The following is a 23,179-nucleotide window of genomic DNA, read 5'->3' on the forward strand; positions in this document are numbered from 1 at the left end:
TAATATTGCATAAGTCCTTCCAAAGGTATCGATGGAGAGCCATAGTAATAAATTGGTCCCCCTGCCAACATTTTTCTTCTGCTTTCATCTCAGCTGAAACATGACATAAGCTGGATCTGCTCCCTTGGAAGTTACTTTCCATTTAGAAGAGTTATATATTTTTTTCTTTTGACACTACCTGATGAAATGACTCTATTTCCAAAGGAACAATATTGAAATAACTTGTTTCCTGCATTTCTATGTCTTATTCCTTTGGACTGATGCTTGAGGCACAAATTAAAGCTCATTCAACCAGAGCTGAGGCAGGGACAGTAGCCAGCCTCAGGTGAAGTTACACCAGCTGAGATTTGCATGGCAGCTTCTTGGAGTTCATTGCACATTCACCAGGAAGATTATTGCCTTTGAACTGTGTTCAGAAGATATTTTAAATTAGGTTCACCATCATAAATAGACAGTTTCTGAAATTAGAATCTTATGGGTATCTTTGTGCCTATTTATGTCATATTCTTCTGCATCTGGCACTCTGGATTTCTCCTATAAACAGAAAACACCTGCATATTTATTTAAAATATATATTTCCACTAGTTTCTTATTCTTGTTCTGTAGATTTTATCTTAATTCATTATGTCTCAGATTTATAGAAATGTCTGAAGCTTTGTTTCTTGAAAGATGATCTTCATAGAGAATACAATATTTGTATTGGAAGAAATGAAAACTTCCATGTATATTTTATTTTATTGGGAGAAAATCTACCTAGATTCTTATCTATCAGTTACTCTCCTGGTGCAAATCTGACTCTTTAGCTTACTGTAGTTAGAGTAGGTGAAAAACGGGCGAGGGAAGTTAAGCGTTTTGCTTATATTAAATAGTCCTCTTATGTTTGTCCCAAGGCATAAAACATTGTATGAGAATGTTAATACTGAATAATAGGGGTACTGTATGTGTCACAAGTGCACTTCGAATGTGTACAGCTTAATGTAATTGTAAAACGTAGTTAAAATGCACCAATAGTGTAACAAATGTCCATAGTTTTTGTAATCACACACATTCCCCTCCTTTTAAGGGTAAACATATTTATTTGATTTGTGTGAATTTTTAATATTTTAACATCTCAGGGTTTAATTTTTGCCACAGATACGCAGAAAATATTTACATTAATTTATTCATTATTAATTTTTTAGTGGCTATGTAATATATAAATACTGTCTCACAACAAAACCCTGAGGATCTATTTTACCTATGAGATTTAACAGCTGACTGACAGCTGAAGTGAAATGTGATATTACATTTGATATGCAACAGAAATTGAGGTCTGGATAATTTGTGGTGGTTTGGGTGTGATAAAACTGCGTATTAATGGTGATCGGACAAAATTTCATTTTAAAGTTGTTTTTATTAATATGGGAATGTTCTGCATTGAGTAGAAGTTAAACCTTAACAATATCAAGTCAATGACTATCTGAAAAATGCTTTTCTGGGGCAATCTGATATAATTCTTCACCAGGATAAGTTTATGCCTGCCATAAAATGTATTGAGCTGAGCTATGAAATTCCCCAAACAATAGTAGTATGAAAGGTTGTTAGTGTAGACAGGCGCTAGCCTCTGCATTTAATAAAATGAGGAATGCTTATGTGAGAGAGACAGATAATAGAACATTTGTTTCTGGCATTAAGAGGACCAATGTCTGGTCAAACCTGTAGTATTTGCTTTGTACTACACTACATTACCCAAAAGTGAAAACTCCACTGTGAGACTAAAGGGAATTTATAATTACCAGGCTCAATACCTGTCAGAAATCTAAAAAAATAATTGAAAATAAAGGCTAATAAAAATACGATAAACCATATACATGTTCTCCTAAAATAAAACTCATGGGAAAAAGTATTGATACCTCAGCACACCATGTAGCCTCACCAAGCAACGTGGGACAAATATTATTCTCGGAGAGGTTTGGGAGGCAATAAATAAAGTAGTGTGTGCAAAGTTAAAACACAATAGGTCAGTGATACTCAGACTGAGGCTTGGGAGCCACAAGTGGCTTTTAATATGTCTCATGTGGCTCTTTGCAGCAATGATATTAAAACACTGTGTGATAGACTTATTTGGTTAATAATTATATCTAGATGTTTCGAGAGATCCACAACTATTTTTAATGTTAATCGTAGTTCAGTATTGTCATAAATGCTATATAAATATCAGTGCTGCCATAAATTATACACAAATACCTCATTGCACGTTAAGTAGTGTAGGAGCTGTTATCTGGGTGGCTAGAAAAAAGTGTGCGCTCCTTTAAGGGTGAGGGAGGCAGGGCATGACTTTCTGCTGCAGACCAGGTTAGCTTGGGACACTGACCCATCCCCATTGGAAGGCAGGGGGAACAGTATAGGTTCATGTCAGTGCAGGAAAACCCATCTTTTCCATGGACCAGGCAAAGCAGCATTCACTCCACTCGCACCTGAAGTACTGGGATTTGTTAGGATCTGCTGTGGGCATTTTATCCCAGTTGCTCAGGGACTGGGAAGAAATTTTTCCCTCTCTGCCAGATTGGCCAAGGTGAGAAACAGGAGTTAGGCTATGATGTCAGAACTCATTATGTAGATGAGGGGTAGATGTCCATGTAGGTACTCCGTAAAGAAGGGATATAATGATCAGATAAAATGAATTGGTAAAGGATTTAAGAGGTATTCCTCTAAAGGAGCGGAAGTGGGGAGTTGAGCTGCAATTACTGGTATGGCTGGGAGCCAGCAGCCCTCGTTATAGCCCCCACCCCGCTAATGCTCATCAGAGGGAGGATGGTGAGGTCCCAGCGGCAGGGTGACCAGGAACCAGGTTGTGTAAGGGGGAGGACTTATGAAAGGCCCGTCAGGTATATATTGAAATGATTATGGAAATACCTGCACACTATGCTTTTATCTGACAGGTACTGCCAGACATTTAAGCATAAAGTTGCACCCCAATTAAACCACAGTCAGCATCTCCTGTCCTTCTTCGAGCATAGACAACATAGAAACAGATAACTGAGCATGTGGATACAATTGATACTATTTTTTCAAATAATAGGGAAGTCATATCTCAGACCTTAATGTAGTGACTGAGAAGGAAACATTTGAGATTAACAAGTCTTCTGCTTTGATCATGCAAGACTTAGCCTGATTTGAAGATGGTCAGTACTGTGAGTCAGGTTATGAATCTTGAAAAATAGTTATGAAATATAATTTTATAGAAATTATGACATTAGTAGGAGTTTGATATAGTTTCTGAAAATTCCAGTGATAAGTGATAAACCATTATCATAGCAGTATATAATCATGAAAAATTCTTCATTGATGTGAAGAATCGTCTAGTATTTAACTGATGTGTCATCAGACAAATAAAATTGTGTAACAGCGGTTGCAAATGTTATATCTTCAACAAATGATTTAAATACGTATATTCTGAGAGCAGCTAGGTAGTAATAAAGAAAAGCTTGGATAACATTTTCTAAAGGATCTGAATGATTTAGGCTCCTGGGTCCTATTTTAAAAAGTGATTTATGCACTTCAGCTTTTAAGTCTCACTGAAAGTCAGTGAGTGTGTAAATTACTCCCAAAGCAAGTTAGACTTCCAGTTAGATTTCAAGTTAGTCATTAAATCCTTTTGAAAATTGTACCTCAAATCTATGAGTGCTTAATTACAGAAGTTGTTTTTACAAGAGTGTTTGAGAGGTCAGTTCTGATGGTCACCGTGAAAAAACTTAATCAAAGCCTTGAATTTCTTATATAATGTCTGTGGTAGCAACAGAAGTATCATTATTCATCCCAGTCAGGTCTGTTTCATCTGCCTAACTGTAGACTGCACATTGCTCACATTTTCATTTTAGACTCCATATCTGGTCATCTTACTCTTAGTCTTCTTGGCCATCTTTGAATATTCCCTACTTGTGATTATTGTATGGCTTTTGATAACTGCAAGTTGTATGGAGACATAGTAAAAGGCAATCAAGATGGTATATTAATCCCAACAATCTCTAGTGTGGCATGCTGTGAAAGTTTTGAGTTAAGAAGAAAAAAAATTACTTATTTGTGGTGCATGTGCATTAATGTATTACAAAAAATAAAATAATCAGTGACTGAGTTCTTAGGTAGTAATTAAACATCAGTTTGAGAGGAAAACTATTTTGTAGGCTTCAAGAAGTGCCATGCAACACACACACAAAAAACTCATTTTTTATTATATATTTTTTTGTAATCCTACAGTAATAATGTTTGTCTATAAAAACAAAAATAAAATAAAAAGCTCCTGCCCTACTTGGGACTGTTGTGCTAGAATATATCAGTATGCTTTTCCCTATTACTGTTGTTTTTTCTTATCAATAGTTGTCCAAGAGACATATACATGCTTCCTTTGGATGTCATGTAATACTGTTTTCTTGCTTGAACCAGTGTGTTAAAAGTATTTGCAATTAGTTTACAGGTATTAATCTCCTGAAACCTTTTAGGTAAAGAAAATCTCCTGTCTAAAACACACATAAGGAGTACAGAGGGAGAAGCAGTATTCTTGCGACAATATCTTCTCTTCAGAATCAGACAATGAGCTGTAACTTGTTGTATTGTTTTTTTGTTTTGTTTTTTTTAAACCAATTTTAATTGGTCTGGTCAATTCTATCTTGTACTAACATATTTACTGAAGGAAAAAATTCTGCTTAAAAAAGGATGAAAAAGGTGATATGGAAATGTTTGAAATATGCCTTTTGAAAACTAGGACCTAAAAGAGAAAGAAAATGAAGAACTTGATATTCAGTTGAAAGTGTTTGATGAAAACAAAGAAGATGACTTGATTGAATTGTCACATCGTCTCAATGACATCAAAGCTGAAATGGAATATCCTTTTAAAAACTCAGTAATTTATTTTATTTTATGTATATTTTCTGTAAATAATGTAATAAAATATTATAGATTAAATTGATTGGTTTGCCATAGTTAAGTTATGGTCTCTAAGGTATGTATGTTTCAGGTAGATTTTTGTCCAGGTAACTTTAATTTGAAGAAATGTTAAATAAATATACCAATCACTTAAATGCATGTTAGTTTACAAGTCGTGGAGGGAAAGTAATCTTTCATGAAAAAGGACCTTTCATTAAACCAATAATTTTGCTCTGTCAGGTAATGATTCTTATAAATAAAGTCAATATAAATTTAGGAAAAATGATGTAATTCAGTTCATGAAGCCAAACACTTTTTTTTTTTTGCAGTATTCAAGGGGTGTTTTGTGTGCATAATAGACTGCACTTTTATTAGATAATGATTTTTTAAAAGCAAAATTCTTTAGTGGGTTTAATAACATGGCATGCACTCCTGAACTTCAGGCATATCCTTTAACATTTACGCACAGATCTTATCTGACTTGCACTGATATAATTTATAATAGACAGGTTGTGATATGAGGACATTCATAACCTTGTTTTTCAAAGTGCCAACTGTATTCTCGCCCCTTTCTAATTGATGCCAGTAAACACATCACATGAGTATGTGGGTAAAGACTGGGTTTAATTTTTCAACTGTACTTGGGTAAATCAATTTAAGGTGTACCTATTTAAAACTGGTGTGAGATCAGAAACAGGCATTTAGTTTGGAGCTTTATGGAAAATAACTTTTTTCATCTAGATGAAACTGAAAACTCATCCATACCAGAAATTCCTGGACCTAACTACTGCCATGCACATGCTGCTTAAGAACGTTCTCCTTTTAACTCGAGATCTCTCTTTGAGCCTTTCTCTGTGGGAGCTGTTGGGATGCTTCATACATATTCTAAAAATGGAGCTTGACCCCCATAACTAATGTGACAAATACCTCAGCAAGCCCCTCCTCCATTCCTTCTCTAAGCATGAATATGGGATATTGGCTTACTTACCTTATTTACCATCAGAGATGCTGCCTGCTACAGAGACAGCCACACACATCTGTATAACTCCAACATTCTAGCTAACAAAGCTGAGCATGTCTGGCCCTAGATAAGGGAAATGCTCTTAGTTATTTCTCTGTGCACGCTCATAGAAATTAACCCATGGAAGTCACCATGTCATGAGGCTTCCATTGTCGACAAACATTCATGTGAGCTCAGACCCCCATATTTCAAATACAATTTAATGGCAAACATACACCATAGTGTCATTAAATTCCAGCTTTGAACCTTGCTTGTATTTCAGTCCTGCTGGGTATACAGATCCAAATGTTCACATGGGAGTCTGAATTATGTATTGTAAATAAAAAGAAAAAAAAAGTAGCTTATTAAATGACTGATAGAGACCTGCAGCTAAACAACCTCCCAGCTGCTCTGTGTTGTCCTTACTTATGAGTCCAAGTCCCATCCCCTGACTTGCTGGTTGGCTTGAGCGTATGAATCGCAGAACTAGTCCTGGCAACATTGATTCAAAATAAATGGTCGCGGTTGATCGAGTGCCAAACAAAAGAAAATCCATCCTGTGTACCATAATTCTGTTACACCTTTCCAACATGTGCCACACCAAAATTTACTTGCATGTGTCACGTGGGATTGGTATGGTGAACTGGAACCCCTTGCATTACTGTGTTCTTCAGAATCTCAGCCCTTTTTAAAGTTGCTAAGATGGCGAAGGAAACTTCACAAATGTATGAGTGTAACCAATGCAAGGAGGACTATATGAGTCTGCAGAAAGCTGAGAACAGAGCCTTCAAGATGTAAACTGTCCCATTCATTTTAGTGGATATTGATTCAGTAACAGCTTTTCTTATCAGTTAAATCTTTCACATTGTCATACCTGTACATTAACTAGTATTTTGTTTGTCAGCTTTCAGGACCACCATGAGATGAAAATCTCAAGATTCTTTGGATATAATAATTTGTAGACAAAATAAGTATAATTTTCCCAAACAGACATGAAACATGTAATCAATATTTATAATATTTATTATCTAATTTTGTTCCACTCTCTTAAATTAAAATGCTAAATACATTTGTTATACAAATTAATCACAGAACCTCAACTCTTAATGATTTCAAAATGTTTGCACCATTATTGATCTTGATTCATCTAAAAGTGTAATGTGTTAATTGGTGGGAAAATGGAGAATACCTCAGGCCCTGGTTCTGTAACAAATAGTGCAGGTATAGTGCTGAGCCACATGAAGCTCATTGAGGCTGTATGTGAGCCCATCAGTCCCCGTGAACACTAAGTTGCAGGATTAGAGTCTTATTTGGCAGATCTTGTGCCAATTTTGTTTACTTTCTAGTGAAGAGCACAGTGAAATAATTTTGGTTAGCTGTAGCTGGAAAAAATGAAAATGTTTTAATGAGAGGGATTGTTTGGAAGGCAATAGCATTTAATTAGAACAGCTCAAGTGTATTCCTTACAATATGGACATGTTCATTTCAGTCATTTGGCATTTCCTTAACAATCTTTGCACTGACATGGATGAAGTATACCATCTGCTTTATAACATGCTGAAGGACACGGCTTCTGAAAACTATTTCCTCTCAATATTGCAACACTTACTACTGGTCAGGAATGATTATTACGTCCGGTAAGAGTTAACTCTAGCTGTTCTTTTTGCTTTTAATATCAGGTGTCCAAGTTGTAGGGTAATACAAGCTGAACTATTAACACAGTGGATCTTAAACATATGATTGTTTTATAATCTAGGGTGAACTGCTCAACACAAGTTGTCTTTGTACCCTTATTTAAAGGGAAGAGTTTCATTATAGTAGACAGAAGGATGGCTTTATTTTTGAGTTCCTTGTGCTTTTTCTTCTTCTGTATCTCTTAACTCATTGAATTATTCCTCACTTCTCTACCTACAGGGCAGAAAGGTTCTTGTCTCCAGAAAATCTACAACACGCTTTTTGTTCATGTTTTTATTTCAAAACATCTCCATCCCCTTTCAACTGTATATTGCGTCCTTTGAGTGTAAGCTGTTATTACTTATATGTCAAGTGCCTAGCATAATACTGAATCAGGCAGGAGAATTGGTGTTTTCATATTGTTAAATCATACAACTACAAATACATGCCAGTTATTCCAGGTAACAGGGGCTTTTCTAGTTTGTAGAGAAAATACAGGGAATTGGTTGGTAGGCATGAGAAAGAGAGCAGTTATTGGAATAGTTTTTTTTCCTTAATTTCCCTAAACTATTTGTTTTACTAGTGTGACAGCTCCATTTTCTTTTCATTTTGCAATATTTCCTTCAGTTAGACTTGAGATGATTTTTCTAGTTCAACTAAATGGAGTGTGAAGTTGAGGTGTAACATTTGTTGCAGATAAACAAATTTTAAATTTTAAATACAGGGTTCGTCAGCACAGAGAGATTACAGAAATTACAATAGAGAACTGTGTGTGCTCACAGTACAGTTTCTGAGAAATTAACATGTTGTAACTGATCAAATACTTTACTGTTACTAATAAAGGCTGACAATCAATCACAGCAAATGGTGATCCTTAAAAACTTACTAGTTTTACCTTAGGTGATAATAGTTAGTAATCTGCATTTTCAAAATTATGAGCCCGTTTTCAGTTGCTCATAAATTTTGCAAAGCTTCCACTGTTCAAGCTGAAATTTTCCATTCTAGGATTTTGTCATTAACTGACTTTTCAACTAAGTTTTCCAGCAAAAGTATTTATCTACTTCTGGGAATCAGGTTAGGGGGAAAAAATAGGTTGTTTTGGCAACCAATGTTAAAACCAACCAAATCCAAAGGAACTACGTTTCTTTGAGAAACTCTAATGTGTTCTTGATTTGGAACAGAGCTGTGGCCCTGGGGTCAGGAACAGGCTATTTGCTCTCCCCATGAAAATCCTTCTAGACTAGGCCAAGTTATCAGACTCTGGAAGTCGCTACTTACACATGCTTCATCGATCTTTGCTAGAGGCTTTCTGTTAAAATCTCTAACATTCCATCTTCGCTTAGGGTGCTCCAATGCTAGGGAGTTTCTACATCCCTGCTACAGTGATCATGCTCTCAAGCTATACTCAGCTTCCTATTTGGAGGCACAGAGCAAGAGCTGCAGACAGAGGACATAGAGTGAAAACAGCATTGCTGTTTCCCTTGGATTTGAGGAAGGTGTGCCTGGCTGGAATCCAGAAGGATACTTTCCACTGACTAGTGTCAGTGATTGTGTTCACTTCAGAAGCACCTATTGTTGAGCAAGACCTCAAATACCCTTAATTAGGCTGTAGGCACATATATTCCCCCTATTTAAAGAAAAGTTTACTGAGAGGTTGCAGTCAGTCACATCTGGTGGAGCTGCAATAGAACTTGATCTACAATATGACTGTCCCAGGTCTAATCCTTTTAGCCACACTGCCTGCAGGTGGACTCTACCAAACATGTATGCCTAGCTAGCTGGGCTGAGAGAGTTCTATTTCATTGCAATCCTATTAATAACTTCCAGCTGAAATTTCAAATTATTCAAGGACTATCAGTCTGAAATAATTACAATAATTTGTCCTTAAAATGCCCTAAATTTTAAACAGTAGTTTGATGGCAGTAGTTTAATGTACAGAGTATAACTAATATGAACTTCATGTCATAGGACACTTGAAATTCAAATCAGTTGTTAATTCAGTGTGAGTAGTATTGGGGGGCATGACCATGTTTCAGATAATTGACATTGGATAACGGAGGTTGTACTGTATCTAGAAGAACTGTAACAATACTTGGTCAGGCCTTTGTTACCTATCTTTGAAATATTAGTCTAATAAGCATATGTTACATTGCTTCTATTAGCTCTATTAGTATGGCTATTAAGTTTAATTTAAAATGCTTTTTTAAAAACTTATGGCTCATAAATACATGCTTACAAGAAAAAAAGAAATTAAAGCTAATAATTGAAACATAACGCGAGAGTTAAGAAGCAAGTCTGTCTTCCAAATAAAATCTAGAAAATCCACTAGTAAAGATACAGTACACTCCTACATATGGTGTATGGATGAGGGAAGAGAAGTGAAACACTGCAAATCTCCACATTCAGCAGGTGTCATATTGAAACAACTCACACTAAGCTAAGGAAATAAGATGTACACAATGAGAGTTGAGAACATAAGAATGTACATACAGTGTCAGACCAAAGGTTCCTCTAGCCCAATATATTTTCTCCTGGCAGTGGCCGATGCCAGGTGCTTCAGAGTAGCTGTAGACTGGTCAGTTGTTTTGGTTGCCTAAACATGGATTTAGGGAGCCACACTTCATTTTTTAAAATCTCGTGTAAACTTGCATTAAAAAATAATTTTAAGAAATAAAAGAGCATTGGTCAGAAATCACATATAGTTTTCTTGGGTTCAAAAATACAAGTTCAAAAAAGGTAATGTCCAAACATAAATCCTGAAAATCTTTTCAAATTTAACTTCTCTTTTGACCTTATATTTTTGTCAGTCTGAAAAAATGTGTGCTTGCATAGCTGCTGCAGATTGAGTTGGAATCCCTTAAATGGTGTGTGGATTTCAAATGTTTGTTTTTAGCTCCTTAACGTGACATCATATCTTAGGCTTCTCTAAGTTAAAAGATGTAAAAGGGCTTAACCCCATAAAATGACGTAATACCCAGTCTTTTTTCATATTTGGCAGCTGATAGCATTTTTAGATTTGTGTTTAGAAATAAGAATTAGTTTTGTGTGTGGGTGTAGTGCTGTTTATTGCCAATTAATGACCAAAAATGGTAATGAAGGAGGTGGGAAGGACAAAATAGGGTACCTATCATTTTATTTTCCAAAGTGTGAAGAAAGTGAAATACCAACTGCAAAACAAGAGTCTGAACTGAGGCTCAGGGGACAGAATTGAAACTAGAACAAGGACCAAGTGAACTGCCATTCTGGGTGTAAAAATATTATTCATTTTTCAGAGATCCAAACTTTGGATTTTTTATTTCATACTTCCCTTTATGAGAATGACAGTAGCAATGTAATAGACAATGTACACACAAGGTCTTTCCCTCTTTCCGCCACCCCCCAGTCTTTTCTTTTGGCAACTTTATAATTCAGGTATTAGAAGTTATAATTAACCTTTTTTCTCTGTTCCATAAATTATATGCCCTGTTTCCATTATATTAAAAATACATTGTGGTGTATTTTTCTATCATCAGAACTCAGTATTACAAGATAATTGAAGAATGCATTTCACAGATAGTATTGCACTGCAGCGGTATGGACCCAGATTTTAAATATAGAGGAAGATTGGATGTAGACTTTACCCACCTTATTGGTAGGTAAACCTGAATTAACTTGTCGTCTTTGGTTTCTTTGTATTTTAGAAAAAATAAATATTTTTAAAGGTAAGTGTTGTCTTCATACTCCAAAAACAGAACTCTGTAACTTTTAATATGTGGTTTTGGGAATGAACTCACATTTTCTAGAAGTTGAGAGCTCCATTGTATAGCTTGTAATCATATTCTTCTAGAACAGCAAAACATTTCACAGTGAAAATATATTGCATAGACTGTTCAGGCAGATATGCGTGGAAAGCTAGATTATGTTTTATTGAGAGCAATGGTCAAAGCACCACCTAGATTATAATTAGGACTGGCTAGAATATAGAAAATCTGTTTTGTGAAAACTTTTGAGGTTTTTGTTTTTGTTTCCCTTCTGCATCAGTAAGAAACCAAGATGTTTCAACAGTTTTCACAAAAAAAAAGGGGGGGAACAAACCCACCACGAGGAGAGGGATAGAGACCACCCCAGAACAGCTAGTAGTCCAATTGTTAGGACACTCACCTGGATGTGAGAGACTCACGTTTATGTCCTTATTCTCCCTGATTGGGAGCAGGGACTTGAATCTGGGTCTACCAAATCCCAAGTTAATGTCCTAACCACCAGGCTAATAGCTATTCTGGGACACATCCCCCAAATTGTTACTGTTCCAGTTAGTATCAAAATTTGTAGGACTGTGTGGGACGTGTGCAATTGCTGCTACTCATCAGGAACTGAAACGGAGACCAGGGCAACAGTCTTGCCTGTGTTTTCCATCACCATCTGGTGACACCCAAGTGGAATGGAGGTAAAGGAACTAGCTTGACTAGAATCCAGAATGCAGAAGGGTGAGGAGTTTGGCTTGGAGGACAGGAGCTGAGTATGGAATAGGGTAGAAGACAGGGACAGGTTGGAAGAGAAAAGAGTAAAAAAAAGACACATTTGAGGCACACAAGAGTGGAAAGGGTATGTAACCACTAGAGAACACTTCCCTCTAGAACCTGGAATTAAACCCAGGATTCTTGAGTCTCAGCATTTCTGTGTGATCTAACAAATAACTGAAAAGCACTGACAAATTGTTGGTCTCCTTTTAATGGGAGGTGCTCATGGAACTACTACTTATGTCAGTTACTCTGTCAGCTCAAATGGCAGACATCTGTGCTTTTGCTTTAAGGGTTCCAAACATGGTTGTGACCTGTGTAGGGCTCTTGATGTTTCTTTTAAAAACCTATGAAATTTAGTAAAAGTTGAAAGAATATTTTTAAGGTTGTCAAGTCAAGCACTCAAATTAGAAAATGTCATAATAAAGGTTCCCTGTGCAATTTAATTTGCCCCTCCTGTGTGTGCCCATTATTAGGCTGGGCAGAATTCAGGGTTGGTGTTTTTTTTTCCCGTCAATAATTTTGACAGGTAATATTATTTTAAATCTTTTTAGAGTTGTATGGATTCAAATTTTCAGTTTCACAGGAAATTGAGGGATAGGGGGGCTTAGACCATGTGGAACAAGCAGACAATTATGTAATGACAATAGACATTGAGAGTCAAACTGTTAAAGCTTTGTAACTATTAAAACACAAATTTGTCAAAGTATACAAAGTAAATATCTTTAAGTCAAACTCTAAATTCTCAAGGAATATTTTTCTTACTTTGCCTATTTGTAAATTTTGATTATTATCAATGGAAATGTTTTTTTCATGGGTTTGTGTGTATGATAAAATCAACTTTACCAATAAAAATCTAATCCTCCCAGGCTAGTTATGATAGTCTTCAATTGATCACATTTGATTTGCATTGTTCACCTTAGCATAAAAATGCACACTTTTGTTATATTATGTAAGAATAGTCCCAAACTTCAGATTTTAATCAAATTGAGTTGAAATTTATATATAAGGGAATGTTGTTCATGTGCCCCATGTGAAGTTTCTAAGTTGGTTACATCAGCAAATGAGCCTAATCATACTTCAAGTATCTGCCATATAATGGAAGTTGTGCTTTGAGTGGTGTCACTGTGGGTGCTTCACTTCTGATGTACCTGTACCCTTAATCAGAGATTTTTTGGTAGCAGTGCCCATTTGGCTTACATATACTCCCTACGCGCTTCAGCACAAGGGAGAACTCATGTTCTCTACCTCCTTTGACATGGATACCACATTCCACAAGAGCAGTATCTACATCTGTAGCCTTACTTAAGGATGTACCAGTTGCAGACATTGGTAGAACAATAACTTGGACTTCTGTCAATATTTTCTCTAATCATTATGCCTTGGTGCCAGGAGCAAGATCAGATTCTGCTGTAGGCAGTCCAGTTCTCTCTCCTCTGTATTGGACTCTGGTCTGAACCTCCCACCTCTTTGCGGGGGTAGTGCTTAAGAGTCACCTGGAATGGAGCATTTACAGGGACACTACTCGATGAAGGCGAGATTACCCATCTTGTAAATGGAGTTCTTCAAGATGTCTCCCTGTGGGTGCTCCATTACCTGCCCTTCTTCCCCTTTGCATCAGGATGTCCGTGGGGGGACTTAGCTGTAGAGAGAGAACTGAGGGCAGTTCGTGCGCGCAGCCCCTTTTAGCCTTGGTGTGGGTCATGAGGCTATGTGGAGCACATGCTTGGGCTGATTGGGCACTACCAAAAATCTCAATCAAAGGAGCAGGACCCAGGGACCTGAGGTGGAGCATCCACAAGGACACACTTCTTGAAGAACTCTATTGGTAACTTGAGTTCTCACAAAGTGAGTAACGTCTCCAGCACTTCAAGCAAAGTGGAACGCTGGATTCATGTGGCTGTTGGCTTGCATACTCAACCCATGTGGGTTGCACAGTGAGCCCACCTACTCACCCCCGCGGGCTGCATAGTGAGCCTATGCGGGCCGCATGTTGTGCAGGCCTGGAATACGTTGTCTGGAACATAAGAGTTGCTGCTCCTCCTTTTTGTCATTGTGCAGTAGAGAACCTGTGACCATGGGGAGCCAATATTTCTTCACTGTTAACATCAACAGATGCTAGAAATTAATCTGAATGGAAATGATAACCTGTTAATGTAAATATTTAAGAGGCTAGACGTGGGATGTAGGAAGCTAATTAAAATTTTGCTCTCTTCCTGCTGTGATCATCTTTGGAGTCACGACCTAAATAAATTGTAACTGTGAAATATTTTTGCTCTGTTTATCAGTAAGTTGAGCTAGTAAATGAGTGCTAGGCACTTTACAGAAAAATAATCGAAGGTGACAATTTTCCTGTTGTGTCTCCTGTAGTTTTAAAATCTATTCGGGGTAGCTAATGCACTTATTGATCTTTTTTTTTCTGTTGACCTAACGAATTAAAAATCAAACTTTTGTTTTCAAACCTGAAGCAATTAGACTATTCACAAATCTGAGAAATTTGGTTCCTCAGTCATGTAATTAAAGACTATTGATTTTTAAGAAGCTCTCATAGTTTGGGAGTGTCTTTACCAGTGTTATGTAGTGGAGAAGAGGGAGATAATGTTTTTTTCTGTTCTACCATATCTTAATTTGAGAAATAATTCTCTTTTCTAATGCTAGAAAATAAGGAAGTTTGAGTGATTTTTTTTTTTTAAACAAACATCAACTCACTCAACAAAGGGAAAGATTTAACTGGAAAATAACATTAAGCCATAATGGAGGTAGGCAGTGGGCCTAGTGCAGGGGTTCTCAAACTGGAGGTCGTGACCCCTCAGGGAGTTGTGAGGTTATTACATGGGGGGTCACGAGCTGTTAGCCTCTGCCCCAAACCCCGCTTTGCCTCCAGCATTTATAATAGTTTTAAATAAAAAAAAAGCATTATAATGTATGAGGGCGGTCGCACTCATAGTTTGCTGTGTGAAATGGGTCACCAGTACAAAAGTTTGAGAGAGATTGGCGTAGTGGATAAGGCACTGGATCAGGACCCAAGACCCTGGCTTGCTGGGTGACTATAGGCAAGTCACTTCACCTCCCTGTGCCTCAGCTTCTGTGTCTGTAAAATGCGGATAATGATAGTGATTTGCTTTTTACAACGGTTTGAGATCTACTGAAAAAATCTTCTGTAACAGCAAGGGGTTAATCATAAAAATATATGTTCTAATTTGCTTTTAAAAGCCTTTAAGGTAATCTTTATTTAAAATAACATAACATATAACTTTCATATGTTAAAGGGGTGTTCTCAAGCCCAACTGCAGAAAGGGATGGCTGTACTAATGTAGAAAACTTGATTAAAGGGGAGAATTTCCATATTGTTTTACATTTAAAATCAAATGAAAATGAGAAGGGCAAAAATTACCTGATATATAATCTAGTGTGTTAAAGACTGCTGTACTTAAGTAGTTATTGGAAAGTAAATGCACTTTTTGGAGCAACAGGTAAAACATATAGCAGTAACATCATATTTCTAAGAAATTCTATAGCTGTGTGTCTATTCAAGAGACATAGGGAAAGGAGGAAGGGTTCAAGAAAGATTTAGTCCTCCGGAAAACTAAAAATGCAGAGGTGAAACTCTGGAATTTGGTTCTGTAGCAATTCATTGTACTTTGAAAATATGTGTATTTGTTTATTACTCAGTAGCGCTTACTATCTTAACCAATTTTGTCTTGGTAATTGTCCGTTTAGATGCATGTGTGAACAAAGCAAAAGTAGAAGAAAGTGAACAAAAAGCAGCAGAATTTTCCAAAAAGGTAAGATCATAAATCATTATAATTTAAGATGCAGACAACTGGAAATCTCTGATTAAAACATGGCATCAAAAACCTTTTCCCACCTTTAGGCTTAAATAGAGAAACTGATTTGCTGTTATGATCAATATTTGGCAGCATTACTACATAATTTGTATCCTTATTGCAGAAGTGATTTGATATATCAAGTCTACTATTCTTAGCTGCTAGTGTACATTAGCTTCAGACAGCAATAGGAAAAAAAAATCTCAGAGAGCTTATCCTATACTTGTTTTTTCTTGGGGGTGTTGTCAAGTATACTATCTTTGTATACAGAAAAAATAGAGATGGGTCATTGAGTTGTTCAGCATGTGTTGTTTATTTCAAATATGTAATGTATACTGTACTTCGATATAAGTAGTGGAAAAGCACTCTTACACTGCTATCTCAGAACAAGTATTTCTTAAATGTTAATCTTTATGATTTAATATATTTCTAAAGATGTCAATTAAGTTATAAAAAAGACCTAATAGAAATGATTTTGCCCTTCTTTTCATTATTAGGAGGAGATTGTCAGGCTTAAAATTATTTCCATGTGAAGCATTCCACTTGGGTTGGTTGGTTGTCATTAGAAAATTTAGTAGTCCTTTTAGTAATTTTGTCTTCTCAATGTTTTGCCACGACATTCCACTTTCAGAGTATCCTTTGAGTAACTGAGAAGTTACTTCACTTATATCAAACACTGATTAAAAAAAAAACACATTATGATTGCACTATAAAGTTTCCAGCGATCATGTCTTTCTGGGTCCTGTGAGAAAATACTAAGTGCTGGACGTAAAATAGACCAGGGCAACATTGATTGATGGACCTGGCCTCAGAATCCTCCTAATTTGAAATGCAATGTATTGGATACATGAACTTAAAACTGAAGTGGACTGTTGGATCTTCTCATTCACTTGTCAGTGCTCTTAATATTACTTAAGCACTGAGTTAAAACACAGCACTATTGGTGTTGGAACCCTTGAAGTAACAAATGCTTTGGATGCTTGTCTATGCACAGCATTTCTTTACTACTATTTGAGAGTCATAGAATGTTTTCCTGAGCTATGTCTTTCCATTCTTATTTTTGAAGGAGAAACCTTTACAGAATTCCTCCTAAGGGATTTCGATGATCATTTAAAAAAGTTTACTAAAGGAAGCCAAAATAAAAACTTCCATTAGAGTAGAAATAGTTTCAGTACTAAATTTAGAAAATGGTTATATTTCAGACTGGGCTTTGTTTGCATCCTGGCACATCGGCGCCAAAAATCATGTCTACCTGGAACATGACCTTTACTAAATTTGGGGGAAACATTACATAATGAGCTGCAGACCTGTATCTTCACTGTATATTAACTGCATATTCAGCAAGAGTGTGCCAATGCTTGGACATAGTTGCAAATCTGCAAAGTGGCCTCATCTGTCAGATTAGACATGGAAGAATTTATTGAAGATCTCCATTTCTTGTTTCTGTGTATTCAGATAGCCTCAGAATTTCCCAGGATGTAGATCTTCCTTAATTTATTTATGTTCAGAACCCAACTCTTCTAACATATATGCAGCTCTACACCATTTACTTCTGTCAATGAGTTTTAAGTTTTGTAAATATAAAAATATAGGACTGCAAGTCACTCCTTTTAAACTATGCCATCTGCAGCAGTGATTGCAGTTTGAAGCAATATTGTTAATCTACAGCAATGAGAAACTATACTTATCTTCAGATATATTACTTTAATTCTAATCGAGAATGTGTTATGTTTCTGCTGTGGAACAAATTAAAGTGATCATCCAAGTGCACCTTGCAGTAACTTAATAATACACAACATAATGCTCCTAGAATCTGTGTGAGAACAAAAGCTTATTCCAGTCACAGATTGCCTTTTTGTTTTGCTTAAAAAAACAAAAACAAAAAAAAAACCTTGGAATGTAAAAGTCCCCCTTAGAATTGTTACACCCATTCATAAGCAGGATTGGTTACCCATAGGCCATTGCAACTCATTATCCATAGGCCATATTTAATATGGTTTTTAATGACATTCCAGAATACTCAAGTTACTTTTAATATTTCAGCTTCATGTTATTTCAGAGGAAACAAAAGTGGTCGAAAGGTGTTAAAAAGGTTACAACTTGGAAGGTGCTGAGGAAAAAAAGCTTTTCTGCAAGTTTTCAACAACAATTTGTGGTATAGCTGAATCTATATGCGTTGTTGTGAATTCTTAGTGACCAGAAGAATTGAGTTTTCTGTAGTTTTCCAATTGGTCAAGCAACATGAGCCACAAATGCTTCTGTTGCTTTACTCACACTGTTGTTTAAAGCCTTAAACTACAGTATTTAGTGTGAACATAGATAGACGAATGATTTTATCGTGGTAATCATTGCAGTTTGATGAAGAATTCACGGCTCGACAAGAGGCACAGGCTGAACTTCAGAAACGAGAGGAGAAAATCAAAGAGCTTGAAACAGAAATCCAGCAGCTACGAACCCAGGTAATGAAGTGAGATATAGACTTTGTCATGTCATGGTGAGTTCCACAGTAGAAAATTATATTGTTAGAATGAAAGAAAAATTATCACCAAGAGCATTGTGTCTGGTGACAATTTGAAAATTTCTTTTAAATAATTGTTTGATTTTAAAAGTAGAGTACACAGGTGTTACTTGACCAGTGGGTATGAGTTGGTTCTACAAGAGCATGCAGGATAGACTCAGACTTTAAGGCCAAGAGGGACGATTGTGATCATGTAGTCTGACCCCCTGCACGTTGTAGACCACGGAACCTCACCTACCCGCTCTTGTAATAGACCCACAACCACTGCTGAGTTATTGAAGTCCCCAAATCAAGGTTTAAAGATTTCAAGTTACAGAGAATCCACCATTTACACCTGTTTAAACCTGCAGGTGATCTGTGCCCCATGCTGTAGATGAAGATAAAAAAAGCCCCAGGGTCTCTGCCATTCTGAATGAGGGGAAAATTCCTTCCCGACCCCAGATATGGCAATCAGATGGTCTCTGAGCATGTTGGCAAGATTAATGGAAATAATATATTTTCTCAAATATAAGTGTATGACAAGCCTGTCATAGCTGGTTTGCTTATTGAGGCTAAAATGTTATGTGGTTTTGAAAAATTTGAATTCATGACAAATTTTTTTCTTCCAATTATATCCAAAACAGTTCCTAATTTTAATTACTTAAAATAATTTAATACAAACTTTGAAGTATATTTTACAGAAGTTCCTATCATGTTTCTGAAATCTCACATTTCATGGTTGTCAAATGTATGAATAGTCTATGATAAAACTATTTTGTAAATGCTAAAATGTAGATTCTAGCTGAGATTCCCTCTTCCTCCCCCGCCCCCGTAAGTGAATAAGCACACCTTTCCATGGGACATAATGTGAAGCAAACCTTCCTATTGGATCAGAAAATTAAAACAAAAAACAGATATACACAAATTAATCACAGTGGCTGATAGATCCGTTTATATTGCAATATATTTTATTTCTGGCTAAGATCAAGCGTAGTATCTGTTCTTATCAGTTTAATTACTGAGGCAGAAACTGCAGCTTCTAGAAGACACGACTTGCTATCCTGAGGAAGACTACTGCTTTGAAGATGGAGTCTACTGCTGCTGCTGCTTCAAAAGAAAATCTTTATGCTGCTTCGGAGACTCCAGGACAGACTGAGAAGACAATCACTCCCTTGCAGATTCCACAGAAACCTTCAACTGCTGCTTAGACCGCTGCTGCTCCACGGAATGCCCATCGGGGAATAGCCTCTAAGAAGATCCTCAGTGCTTCCAGGACATTGCAGATGAGCAGCATTGTTTGGAAAAGCAGAACCTTCTTGGAGAAAACCCTTGGAGATTCTGCTGTAGGGAGATCTTGCACCTCAAGAACAGCCTTCTGGGACATTACACCCAGGACAAACATCTTGCCTGCTCTTCAGGAGAGGGATGCTAGAAGAAGAACTTCTCCCATTTCCTCCACTGCCCAGGATCCTGATGCTGGTCGTTGTCCTACTGTGCTGGAAGGTATCCCAACTGGTGAGACCAGCCTCCCCTCAGAAACCAGCCAGCGGGACCTCAGCATCTCACTCGATGTCTGTCCAGCCGAACCTCTCTATACTGCTTTCCCAGAGCAATGAGAACCATTGATTAGCGAATCCGTTGATACGACTGAAGCCCATCCAACAGAAGGAGACGAAAAAGAAAACAGTTGCATGCATCTCCAGTATCCCTTCCCTATGGACATACTCCTCTGCCCCTTCTGCTCTCCGGTCCGAGGATTCCAGTACATTGGTGGTCTCAGCAGACACCTCAAGAGAATCCATAGCAAGTGGATCGCCTTCTGATGTACCCCCTGCGACCTGCCTTTCAAGACGCAGAAGAAATGTAAGTCTCATCAAATCACCTGCAAAGGACCTCTCGAATTGGAAGAGTCCAACTCTACCAGCCTATGTTGCCGCTACCCATCTCTGCTCTGAAAGCAGAAACATTACATGCTCCGGCTTCCGAGTCCCTAAACACTCTGGCTACTGCATCCCTACCAACTCCCCCAGAGCCGCAGCATTAAAAGCTGGTCTAACCATCTACTGAGGAAAGGACTCCCTGCCCTTGGGACCACCCACCTGGATACTGCCATTGAAAGAGTAAGTGCTGCCTCAAAAATTCCTAAGCTGGACCCTGCCAAGCGTAGGATCGGCACTCCCTCGCAGCTTATGCAAGGCAACTCCATCTCTTGATGGCTTGGAGCTTCCTCACAATATGTCCCGCACAATGCCATTGTCCGAAGAGTCAGCACCACCCCTCCCCCAACAGGTAACCCCTGGAAAGTCTCACACTGCATCAAAGACCCCCCAGGCAGAACTCATCCACAGAAGGACCAGCATCGCTCTGGAAACTCCCAAGCAAGACCGCATCCCTAAAAGGGACAGTACTGCTGCCTCTAAAACTGTCCTTCCTAAAAGGACTAGTGCTACCCTAAATTTGGTAAGGGATGACACTGGCCTCATTCCAGAAGAGCTGGCCAAACTGAGTTCTCCACACCAGAGGGAAAAAGGCAGCAGACTAATCACACAGCAGTTTTCCTGACTGAGCCTGTGGAGACTGAGCAGCAGGAAGAGCAGCAGCCCCCGGTGAGCACTGCTACACCATGGCAAGCCGTTTCAGTGGAGGAGTTGGCAAGGACAGCCTCCTTTGAGGACTTTGACCTCCTTGTAGAAAGACTCACTAAAGACCTGTCTGCAGAAATCGTATCTGGGAGGAAGGGAACTCAGGAGAACACACCAACTGCGCACGGAGCTCCTGCATCCAGTCAGAACCACAACAAAATGAGGAAAGCCAGGGGAAGGAACATCAGTTGTCGCTACAACTCAGGAGCAGCATCCAGGTTTCAGAAACTTTACTAGTCAAACCGCCCTAAGGCTATGAGAGAGATCCTCGATGGGCCCTCACGCTACTGCACAATTCCATCCGAGAGACGACCCCAACAACTGGAGACCTATCCCTCTCTGTTCCACCAAGTACAAACTGTACGTCAGCTGCCTCGCGACTAGGATCACAGACTGATTGGTGAATGGAGGAGCCATCAGCTCCATCCAGAAAGGCTTCGTATCATGTGAAGGCTGCTACGAACACAACTTTGTCCTCCAGACTACCATCCACATGGCCAGGAGGGCATGGCAGCAATGTGCCATAGCATGGCTTGACCTGGCTAATGCTTTTGGATCGATGACCCACCAGCACATTTTTGCCACGCAGTGAGAGTTTTTAGGGTGAAAAATTTCTACAACTGATCCAGAAACAGTATGAAGGCTGCACCAGCACTATCCGTTCCATGGAAGGAGAGAATTCCTATTGGTAAAATATACCAAAATCCCTATCGGTAGCAGCACGAAGCAAGGCTGTCCCCTGAGCCCCACTGTTTTCCACTTAACCATGGAGCCGCTCATTCGAACAATTTCCAGTGTTCTAGGTGGTTTCAATCTATATGACAACAGAGTGAATATCCTAGCCTAAGCAGATGATCTGGTCCTGATTGCAGACAACCTCAAGAGTCTCCAACAAATGCTTGACGTCACCAGCCAGGCTGCCAACTGGATGGGACTCCACTTCAGTACCAGGAAGTGTGCATCCTTGCATCCTTGCATATCAATGGCAGAAGAAGGGATTCAGTCCAGACAATGTCTTCTCAGATCCAGAGTGAACCCATCATCTTCCTTGAGGACAGGCAAGCATACCAACATCTTTGCACACCAATGGGTTTCCGCATCCAGCAGACACCTGAGTAGATCCTACGAGATGTGTCCAGGATCGACTCCTCCCTACTGGCACCACTGGCACCATGACAGAAAGCCAATACCTTGAACACCTTTCTGATCCCCTGTATCTCATTCGTCCTGAGGGGATCTGCCATGGCGAAGATACCTCTGAACAAGGCAGAGAGCACCATCTGGCAGCTGGTGAAGAAGTGGACGTTTCAGCAATGAACTGGTGTACATCTCGCACAGGCAAGGCGGCTCTAACATCCCTCGAACGGGTGATCTATGCGACATTGTTGTGATAACTCATGCCTTCCACTTTCTGATGTTCCCGGATGCCATGGTGAAGAACATTGCAGAGAGTGCTTTGCAGGATGCTGTCAAGAAGTGAATCTCCAGGATCCCCTCCAGTCAAGATGTTGCCACCTACCTGAGTGGCTCAGTGGAAGGTGAATTTCGAAGAGAGGGGAGACTGTGCTTTGCTCTGGACTTGTGCCCACAGTGCTACGCGATGACTAGAGAAGCATATCGGCTGCCCCTGGACTTGGTGTGAGGAACGCCAGGATCTGGATATTCTGGTGCCACAGGTGAAGAATACAGATCATGCTATCATTACTCCAAGAGCTAGAACCATGCTGGAGAGGACCCTGAAGGATGCCATATGCTGCCAATATGTGGAAAACCTGAAACAGAAGCCAGAATAGGGCAAGACGTTTGAGGTGATGTGCAAGTGGGATGCCAGCAACCACTTCCTCCCCAGGGGCAGCTTCACCTAATTTGCCAACTGGAGGTTCATCCACAGGGCCCGGCTCAACTGCGTCCCACTGAATGGGGCCGTGCACCATAGGAATTGGAACAAGTGATGCAGGAAGTGCGGCTATGCCAACGAGATGCTACTCCACATCTCGTGTAGCTGCAGGCCCCATTCGAGAGCTTGGCAGTTGCGACATAACACCATCCAAGATGGCCTTGTCAGAGCTATCCCACCACCCATAGGGAAGGTCTCCGTGAACTCCACCATTCCCGGTACCGAAAGCCAACTGCGACCAGAC

At 38.7% G+C, this 23,179-nt stretch overlaps 1 protein-coding gene and 1 pseudogene across 8 annotated transcripts in view; both read left to right on the forward strand.

The window, feature by feature from the left end:
- DIAPH2 (diaphanous related formin 2) overlaps positions 1–23,179 on the forward strand; it is an 879,031-nt gene that overhangs the window by 194,492 nt on the left and 661,360 nt on the right. For all 8 annotated transcript variants that reach the window (XM_050965017.1, XM_050965016.1, XM_050965012.1 and 5 more), the window contains 5 exons: positions 4,742–4,860; positions 7,423–7,539; positions 11,089–11,207; positions 15,793–15,857; positions 18,254–18,358. In XM_050965017.1, the coding sequence (XP_050820974.1) occupies positions 4,742–4,860; positions 7,423–7,539; positions 11,089–11,207; positions 15,793–15,857; positions 18,254–18,358 (525 nt within the window). The remainder of the gene's footprint in view (positions 1–4,741; positions 4,861–7,422; positions 7,540–11,088; positions 11,208–15,792; positions 15,858–18,253; positions 18,359–23,179) is intronic.
- Positions 19,364–19,451, forward strand: LOC127057360 (uncharacterized; annotated as a pseudogene).

This window comes from Gopherus flavomarginatus, chromosome 8, assembly GCF_025201925.1.
Source record: "Gopherus flavomarginatus isolate rGopFla2 chromosome 8, rGopFla2.mat.asm, whole genome shotgun sequence".
NCBI lineage: Eukaryota > Metazoa > Chordata > Testudines > Testudinidae > Gopherus > Gopherus flavomarginatus.